At 41.7% G+C, this 10,588-nt stretch overlaps 1 protein-coding gene across 1 annotated transcript; it reads right to left on the bottom strand.

The window, feature by feature from the left end:
* Window positions 1-530: 530 nt before the first annotated feature.
* On the bottom strand, window positions 531-1,184 carry LOC114547157 (syntaxin-11; the record flags this gene model as incomplete). The annotated part of the gene is made up of 1 exon (XM_028566392.1): window positions 531-1,184. A coding segment is annotated over one exon (654 nt), but the record flags the coding sequence as incomplete, so codon positions are not given.
* Window positions 1,185-10,588: the final 9,404 nt, after the last annotated feature.

Raw genomic sequence — 10,588 nt, 5'->3', positions numbered from 1 at the left:
GGAACATGTTGGCGTTATTTTGTCACTTATTCGGAGCAGTAGGATTACTGGAACCATTCACCTGCATGTTCTGTGCTGGCCTGATGCCGCTGGAGCCGTCAGACAGCATTACAGCACGCACGGAGATGAGAAGGGTATGTATCAACTTGTCTAACTCTGGGGGTTACGGTGAATAAGCTAAATTCCCAAAAAGTCGGCGTGTTCCTTTAAGGATTGCCACTATAAGGACTTCCTGTCCATGTTGGTTTAAAGATTTGAAGTTCAATCTTGACCTTGAAACAACAGTTGAAAAAATCGTTGTCATATGATCGAAAGCTCCAGAACATGTAGCTTCATGCCTGATGTTTTTGGTTCCTTACTAGACATACTGTAGATGTTTGCTAATATTGTGTTTACCTACAGTAATAGCATCTATCTTAAGGAACTGGTGATTTATTATACCATCTTATGGGTTGTTCCTTTAGTTTGTAGTGCAGCTTTCACCACATGGACCAGTGGACTGGGTCCAAAGCCACTGGCCCTCATCAGATCTAAGTGTTAAAACATGGACAGCAGCAACAAAACAGCTTCTTGAAGGGGTTGCTCTTATCAAGTGTAGTGGCTCTATCCAGCTGGACCACGGCATCCTGAATGATCACTTCAGTATTTTGGACACTTTTCTGGATGTTTTCAACAGCTCCCCCCTGCTCCTCTGTGAGCACAGCCACATCCAGAAACAGCTCCTGGATCCCCTCTATCCTCTTCTCCAGCTCCAGCATCTCCTTCTGTCGGCTCTCGTTCTGCAGGAAAGCCGAGCGAGCCGTTTTGCCCTCCACCTGGGTGCTGAACACATTCAACTCCCCGCTCTCCATCATCTCCTCCAGGTCCTCCTCGCCGACCTCCCTGCCCACCACCTCCATCTGTCTCTGGATCTGCTGTTTACAAGCCTCCCTGTGGCTCATCTCTGTGTCATTGTAGCTGAGCATCACCTCCCGCAGAGCATTGCTGAGACACCGGTGCTGTGTTTGAGCGATGCGTTCTGCGGGGTCAGAGCTGCCGCGCCGGGCCTTCAGTTCCGCTCTGAGAGCACTCATCATGTGCAGCCGCTGCAGCACAGCTTCTCCTCTACGTTTAATATCCACGCCGATTGCATTGGAGTCCCGCTCTGTCTCAGCGGGGTGTGAGATCTTGTTTAAGGCCTGGTAGTTTGCGTCTTTCAGCTCACCGATCTCGTTCTGGATCTCCTGGATCTCCAGACGGATCTGTTGGGCCTCCTGCAGGACGCCATAAAGGTCTGGGTCAGGAGGAGGGGATGCTGTTGCTGCCTCATGCACTGACAAATGGTCCTGCTCCACTGAGCTCAAACCCTCAGAGTCACTCTGCACCTGATGGAGGTGCCTCAGCCTGTCTCTCATGTCTGGAAGGAAAAATGACACAAAAGACAACAAGAGAAAAGATTTAGATTTATTGGTGTTGGTGGGTGAGAGAATCTCTCCATCACGTTTGTAAAGCAGTAGTCTCGCATTGCCAGACCTTCCTCCACAGCGCTGCAGAGGAGGGTCTGGCTAGTCCACACAGCATTCCGGGTTGGGAGAAAAACGTGTTCTGGTTTAATGTGGCTAAATTAACGGCTGACTAAAAAGATGTGTCTTTAGCTGTTAAACCAATCGTCATGGGCGGAGCTAAAGGTCGGACGGAGCCATGGTGCTGCTGCAAAAAAGCCTCAGAAAGGAACTTGTTTTGGTGCAACACGTGAAGCCTACGTTCAAAAGATGTTTTAGTCGTGCAACAGAAAACTCAGATTGGACAGATAGTCTAGCTAGCTGCAGAGATCTGAGGAGCAGTTAACCATAGTCCTCATAAATCCACCATAATTTAAAATTCTAACACAAAGAAAGCGGAAGGTACCGGACATCCGGCTGAAAAGAGGGACATCCGGCGGGACATCCGGCGGGACATCCGGCGGGACATCCGGCGGCACCGGAGCAATCCCGGAAATGGAACATCGTGGATATAGACTAGTAAAGCAGTGGTTCCCAGGCTGGTAGTAAGGACTCTTACAAGTGGTCTTCAGTTAAAGTTTAGGGGAAAACACTTAGCTAGAGATTAGAATAAGTAAGAAGGTTAAAAAAAAAAAAAACGCTGACATGAGATGACAAAGAGTGATTGGCTGCAACACACAAGCTTGTACTTGCTTTTGTTTTAAAAATTCCTGAGCATGACTGAAGATGTCGAACAAGCCTGGACTCAGTCGAGCTCACAACAATCCAAACATGTTGTAATTGATATGTGTAGCTGTAGCTTTACGCATTTTCTCCCTCTCGGTATATATCAGTGTAATCTTAGATGAATGCACTTTATCTGGCATGACATTTAATCTCCCTTCAGAACTTACCAAACGAGTTCTCAGGCTTAAAAATATAGTTTAAAAGTATTTCAGCATGCATGTAATCTGCTTTCAAGTAAGTGGAGATACTTGGAATTTAGGTGCTTTAACAAAAGGAAGTTATGAACCAGCCTTTTGTTCCTGTTGATGCCCCCCCATCAACAGGAACAAAAGGCTGGTTCATAACTTCCTTTTGGTCGATACACCAGGCCACCAGGCCAGCACTGGGTCTTAAATTACACTGTGTGTGATGGGTGGGGGGACTCATCACACACACATGGATATATAACAGAAATAGTATTTTATATGATTTGATAGATGTACTCTGTGTAGGCCTTTTGTATTTTATTGTCTTGTATATACAGTATCTCACAAAAGTGAGTACACCCCTCACACAAGTATTAAGTGTACAGTTTGTATAACAGTGTAAATGTGCTGTCCCCTCAAAATAACTCAACATACAGCCATTAATGTCTAAACCGCTGGCAACAAAAGTAAGTACACCCCTATGTTAGATTCCCATAGAGGCAGGCAGATTTGTATTTGTAAAGGCCCATGCCCTTCACCATACCTAAAATTTGGCATGGGGTATTTTCCATAAAATCATCTCTCAGTGCAATCAAACCAGCTATTAGGCTAACCGACATAAAACCATGCCAATCTCTAGGTATGGTGAAGGGAATGTGATGATGTGGGGCTATTTTAATTCCAAAGGCCAAGGGAACTTTATCAGGATGCATAGATGGCCTTTAAAAATAACAATCTCCCTGCCTCTATGGGAATTTAACATAGGGGTGTACTCACTTTTGTTGACAGCGGTTTAGACATTAATGGCTGTGTGTTGAGTTATTTTGAGGGGACAGCACATTCACACTGTTATATAAGCTGTAAACTTAATACTTTACATTGTAGCAAAGTGTAATTTCTTCAGTGTTGTCCCATTAAAAGATACAATGAAATATTTACTAAAATGTGAGGGGTGTACTCACTTTTGTGAGATACTGTGTCTTGTTGCAACAAAAACAATTGCACTTCAGGGACAAATCAAGTTGAAAAGTTGTACGTTTTTCACTATTTACTTACACTTTTCTACATGAGTGAGTGTAAAGAGGCCTCAAGTTAAGGTTTTCTTGCCTTTATTTGGTTTTCTTTAAACTTTAAATGTCATCTCAGGCAAGCCTAAAAAATATGAAATATGTGAACCTGTAATGAGAGAATGAACATACCTTACTCGTCTGGCAGTTTATCTGTAGATGCAGTTTGCGGTTTCTTTCAAGCTGATCATAGGGAATGGTAGTTCAGTCCATTAGGCAGCGTTACCACTGTAAAAAGAGACTGATTTTTAAATCATGTCCCAACCATCTTCGCTTACACACCTGTTGAGGAGGAAACAGTTTTAGAAACAAAACGTTCTGCATTCTTGTTGTGTCACATGGAGGCATGAAGTGACGTACACTAAGGTGAAGCTCCAGGATTCATCATAAAGATCACGACTGATCTGTTTTGTGTTTACATTTTTCTATATTCTCAGGGCATCTGTCACCTAAGTGCACTTTTGTTTTTGATGGATTTCTAGGTTGTTTTTCATGTCTAACAACACATAAGGCGATAAGACTAATGTTAAGTCCACTAAGATAACAGTAAGGACAGAAGTCACGCTGACAGTGGACACCAAAAGCAGGAGGGAAATAAAGAGGAAGCATTTCAGATACGTTATCTCCCAAAGGGGTGGGACATATGAAGTGTTCATATGTGATAACAAATGAAGCAGTCTTGCAGACATGTTCAGTCAATAATCTTACAACCCTTTCATTTCAGTTCCATGAAATGTAATCTCACCAAAGATTGTGAAACCCACAACAGTCAGGTGATGATTTTAAGTCATGCAGCCAGAAAAAGAAGTCTATTTAAAGAAAAATTGATTTTTCAGTTGCTGCGTAGGAAGCTGGGAGAAGAAACAGTCATTTCCACAGCCAGCAGTGGTTTTGTGTGTGATTAAGAATTTCCAGCGGATCTCCGTGAGTTTGAGTCACACTGGCTTTGTTTCTCAAAGGGAGTTTTTTTTGTTTGTTTTTTAGCAAAGTTGATGTGTAACTAAGCTGTAGATGCACTTTCCTCCCAGTGTGGATCGGAGACTTGATTCTGAAGGAAAAAAAGAGCAGCATGAATGACGATAAAATATCACCCCCAAAACCACAATACAACAGAATGTTAAATGTAATCTTTTGGTTTCATTTATTCCCCTTACCTTAAGACTTGGTAACTACAGTTTACCTGGTTTCTACTTTTTCAAGGAAAAAACAAACGTTTACATAGATATATTTGTCATTTACTTCTCAATCCATAACACTAAACCAAGTTCAAGTTAAATCACTAAAGGATGCTTTTATAGTTAAAGGATTGAGAAAATAGCCCTCTTGGTCAATGTGACTGCTCCTAAATGTATCCTACAGAGAAAGAGAGAGATTACAGATTTGACTATTGTATAGTCAAATCTGTAACGTATTATATGTAATTTTTTTGTAATACAGTGTGTTGTATAGCGATCAGTAGGCCTACGGTATAGAATCTATGTGACACCTATGCATTTAATATGCGATATGTATGTGTATATCACTTTTCTGTCAACTGCTTTGGCAAGATGTTGTCTTTGTTCATGCCAATAAAGCAAAATGAATTGAATTGAGAGAGAGAGAGAAAGAGAGAGAGAGAGAGAGAGAGCGAGCGAGAGAGAGAGAGCGAGCGAGAGAGTTCTTCGTCTGAAAAAACAGGTTTTGAGTATTTATTTTGTCCAGCAGATGTCAGTGGCACAACAGTATTTTCTGTGACATGTAATTTATAAACTTTTCTAAAGTAGTTGATCATCATCAACAACTCATAAGAGGAAATGTCTTATCAACTGCAACTAAGAAATCATGTTTTGGTTGTGTTTGCACAATATTTGCTAAATAATCAAAGCAATAAACGTCTGAAAGCCATTCACTTCAATAAATTCAAATTATACTTATATGCACTAAAAGGTAGAAGAAGAAAGAAAAAAAATCGGTTAATTGAAAAACCAAAACAATCAAAGGCTATAAGCTTAAATACAACATGTAGGATTGGTACATACATACATTCCTTTACATTTGAACTATTTTGAAATACAAAAACAATGATGTACTTAAACAAAAATATTTGTCAATGTAAAATGTTAGGAACAAGCATACCAGAACGTGAATTGTTTTTAACATAAAACTAATTTTCATTCATTTCTTACATATTATTTCTTGCAAACTTTTCTGATTTTCCATTTAAGCACTTGACTCGTTTCTAATGATTTTCACCAACAAACACAAACAAGATAAGTTGAAAATTCTCGTTAAAATCTAGTTATCTCTTTGCAGTCAGCCGGTTCTGATTTGAGCAGCATGATATTTATCAATAAACTGTGCGGCATGAGTTTCACATGTACAGTACAACTGCCTGTTCACCAGTCTGGAGCTGAGAATGTCATAAGGTGTAATCTAACTTGTGCCTTGTATCAGAGGTTCAAAACTACCAGACTGAGATGCAGCAACACTGGGAAACGGTTCTTTGTGAATGTGCCAAGAATGTTTTCTTAATTAAGGAAATCTGCTAAACATGAGGACAAAGGTCTATTTGGTGCACTTGGAAACCTTAAAGTAGGACATTTTTGCTTTGGATATCCCTCCACCATTCCAGATTAGAAGAGTTTAGCCTGTTTATTCTACAGTGTCACCAAAAAAAAATCTAATTACATGAGCAGGGCTACACTAAAGTGGGTCAGAAGAGCAATATCTCTTTTTGACACTCACTTTTTGCATTTTCCCTGCTTCCCTCTTTTCAACTGTCTTGAAACATTACTCTAAATATTGTTGGAGTAATTAGAAATTAAGTTGATTTGTAAGTAAACAAAAGGAAATGTACATCATTGGATCTATCTCACTGGTGTTACTTTGAGAATTAAGTGATTAAATGTATCCATAGCTGTCACCATTGATTTTGAAGATGATTATCTCTGCAACACAGCATGCTTAATCTAATTTGTAAGGCTTTTTTTTCTTTTTCTGTTGAAAAATTGATTTTGTTCTCAAACACATCATGTGCAACTGCAAACTACATATCAAAACTCTGCTGGCCCTTTGGCTCACCTGGTGGAGTGTGTGACCCATGTGGGCTGGGTCCTTGGCGGCGGCCTGGGTTTCGGGTCCGACCTGCGGCCCTTTGCTGCGTGTCATCTCCCCCCTCTCTCCCCCCTTTCCTGTCTATCATTACCACTGTCTAATGAATAAATATCAAACTCTACTGGCCTTTATGTTTTCTGTTCCAACTTCCAAGAGATTTTAAAGGAATCAGTCATCACATTTGAATTTCAGGAGAGGACTTTGACATTTGATATCGTGACATTACCAGGTACAAAAAAAGGACATACACGCACTTGCAGACTGACTCAGTGAGACCACCCTTATGGTTTATTACATTACATTGCATCAGGCCTCAGGAGTTAGGTTACTGTAATCAGTGGAGAAAACATCAGCCGTTTCCAGTTACCCAAAGTTGTGACTCTAATTAATTCAGTATATTGGCTTCATTCTTAGGTTCACATAATAGCATCCGTGTCTCAGAGCATCTGACCAAATTAACATAAATGTCTGTCATGAGTTTGGAGATGTTTCTCTGCTTTGAGATTTCCCAAGGTCTCACTTTGCTTTGGTGACACATCACTCTGGTTTTAAGGAAGCCTGTCCTGTTAGGTATATAGGTATATAGTTGCTTCACTCAAATGTGGCTTTGTTACACAGGATATTAAAGTGCATTTGAGTATACATCGAGCCTTAAAAACTCACTACATTGTGAAAGATATTTCTTCTTTAAACTGAGACAGAACTTCCTTGACTAAAAATATAATCTGCTCTGATTAAATGATCACTAACATACAGACAAAAAGATGGGGAAATGTTAGTAAAATGATAGCTTCCTATCTCTGACAAGAAAACAGTACCAGGAAGGTGATGCTAGGTTAAGATCCTTCCAATACCACTATTTCACCTAAAATGAGTTGGCTCAGATCTACACTGAGGCCTTTGCTTTATTGCCTGTGCACAAAGGCTATCAGGGAACCAAAGCATAATAAGAAACACATTGCTTGTGTCAAAATCCTCTCTAAAATTCATCTCAGAAAATGCAGGTTAAATGATGATGGAGCAGACTACCTGCAAAATGCATGGCTGTGCTGAGGTTGTCACACAATGGACAATATTAATGAACTGGAAACCACAGGAAATAACAGCAGGAAGACATTTTAAAGGGTTTTAAAAATTAAAGGTGCTCTAAGCGATGTTGGGTGACGTCACTTCTTGTTGACGTTCAAAGTATTGTCAAACAAAACGGAGGCTAGGCTCGTTGTCGTTGTCCAGGACAGCTCTCCTCTCCTCTCCTCCCCTCTTCACGCTTCTCTCTCCTCCACTCCCTCCTTCAGGTGCACGCGCACTAACCCCCCAACCCCCAAATCCTTCTTGTCAGCTAGAACACTGTGTTTTGTGGTGCAGGTCGGCGCATGTCTACAGAGTTTTTTTTTTTACAGTGTGTTCAGGGGACAGGCAGCTTGCTGTATTTTGCAAAACATGTTGTAGCCTAAAAAACACGTGACATCACTTAGAGCACCTTTAAAAACAAAAATGATGCCTGACATCAGTATGTCCGACATACTGATGAATGACAAATGAAAAACATGACAATTGATTGATGTGAATCATTTGCTATGGCCTTCATAGTCACTACATCTCAACCCAACTGAAAACCATTGTAGGGGTGGAAGAAGTATTCAGATTGTTGAGCAAAAGTACTAATACCACATTGTAAAAAAAAAAACTGTTAGTAAAAGTCCTGCATTGAAAATGTTACTGTAAGTATCATCAGGAAAATGTACTACAAGGTCCAATATGTAATATTTGTATGGTAATAAATCCCAAAATGACACCAATGCCTCATCAGATATTAAGGAAACATGTTAAACTGAAATACTATCTTTTCTGACAACAATGCTAATGTCAGTATTTTTTCTTTTTGAAATTTACATTCCGTGACGGAATTTATGTTTTGATCTGTGTGTTGTTATCAACGGCCCAGTTTGAGAGGCAGGCCGGGTTGCCAGATATACCTGTAAAAACGTAAACCCAGCGTGCTACAGCTGTAACGGTAGTACAGCCATGAAAGCAGCAAACAAATGAACAGGATCAACGGAGATAGATTTCTACATGACATAAAAAAAGAAAACAGCATGTTTCTAACAGTTGCGTGACCACAGACGTAACAACCCCCTGGTAAATATTGGAGATGTATTTGAAAGATGGAGACTTAGATCCCAAAAGGATGCAGAGTTGGCTTATTTTCTCCTGAACAGGTAAGCATTAGCTTCAGGCTAATTTATCACAGCTACTAGGAATGGGCATTTTTTGTCATTTCAACATTTGTGTACTCACATTGAATTATATAGCTAGAGTACCCGAGTTGGTTACTCACAAAAAACAATTGAGACACAGCCAGTAAAGTGATCCCGACTGGTCCTGGCTAACGCCGCCATGCTAACGTTACCCGGAGGACCAGGCAAGCAGCCCATGGCTGTTTACAACGTGTAGTTCAGCAGCTGGAGCCGATAACGGTGAGTTATTTTAAGCCACGAGAGGGGGGCTGTAAATCGGAAAGAGGGGACTATAAGTTTGCAGTGTGTTTAGCGATTGTTGCCGTAATTCTAAGCCAATGAAGTGTGTTCCGTCGGCAAGGTAGTGGTACTTTTAGCGGTTCATATTGTAATTCTAAGCCGAGGAAGTGTGCCTGACTGGCGTGTGGAGAGGACAGTGATGTTGTTGTGTTTTTAGCGGTTCATACTGTCATTTTAAGCCAAAAAAGTGTGTCTGTCAGTTGGTTACAGAGCTCCGCGTGAGCACGGGCTATTATGACTGTCAATATAGCCAGCATCTACCGTTAGCTACTCCGCTGTGCTGTGGAGTAATGTCTGGCTATGTGAGACTAGCATCTACCGTTAGCTACTCCGCTGTGCTGTGGAGTAATGTCTGGCTATGTGAGACTAGCATCTACCGTTAGCTACTCCGCTGTGCTGTGGAGTAATGTCTGGCTATGTGAGACTAGCATCTACCGTTAGCTACTCCGCTGTGCTGTGGAGTAATGTCTGGCTATGTGAGACTAGCATCTACCGTTAACTACTCCGCTGTGCTGTGGAGTAATGTCTGGCTATGTGAGACTAGCATCTACCGTTAGCTACTCCGCTGTGCTGTGGAGTAATGTCTGGCTATGTGAGACTAGCATCTAACGTTAGCTACTCCGCTGTGCTGTGGAGTAATGTCTGGCTATGTGAGACTAGCATCTACCGTTAACTACTCCGCTGTGCTGTGGAGTAATGTCTGGCTATGTGAGACTAGCATCTACCGTTAGCTACTCCGCTGTGCTGTGGAGTAATGTCTGGCTATGTGAGACTAGCATCTACCGTTAGCTACTCCGCTGTGCTGTGGAGTAATGTCTGGCTATGTGAGACTAGCATCTACCGTTAGCTACTCCGCTGTGCTGTGGAGTAATGTCTGGCTATGTGAGACTAGCATCTACCGTTAACTACTCCGCTGTGCTGTGGAGTAATGTCTGGCTATGTGAGACTAGCATCTACCGTTAGCTACTCCGCTGTGCTGTGGAGTAATGTCTGGCTATGTGAGACTAGCATCTACCGTTAGCTACTCCGCTGTGCTGTGGAGTAATGTCTGGCTATGTGAGACTAGCATCTACCGTTAACTACTCCGCTGTGCTGTGGAGTAATGTCTGGCTATGTGAGACTAGCATCTACCGTTAGCTACTCCGCTGTGCTGTGGAGTAATGTCTGGCTATGTGAGACTAGCATCTAACGTTAGCTACTCCGCTGTGCTGTGGAGTAATGTCTGGCTATGTGAGACTAGCATCTACCGTTAGCTACTCCGCTGTGCTGTGGAGTAATGTCTGGCTATGTGAGACTAGCATCTACCGTTAGCTACTCCGCTGTGCTGTGGAGTAATGTCTGGCTATGTGAGACTAGCATCTACCGTTAGCTACTCCGCTGTGCTGTGGAGTAATGTCTGGCTATGTGAGACTAGCATCTACCGTTAGCTACTCCGCTGTGCTGTGGAGTAATGTCTGGCTATGTGAGAAAAGCGTCTAGCAACATTATTGTGAATGCTG

The sequence above is a fragment of the Perca flavescens genome, chromosome 20 (assembly GCF_004354835.1).
Source record: "Perca flavescens isolate YP-PL-M2 chromosome 20, PFLA_1.0, whole genome shotgun sequence".
Taxonomy (NCBI): domain Eukaryota; kingdom Metazoa; phylum Chordata; class Actinopteri; order Perciformes; family Percidae; genus Perca; species Perca flavescens.
The sequence above is the reverse complement of the archived record's forward strand: the minus strand, read 5'-3'. Positions and strand labels throughout refer to the sequence as shown.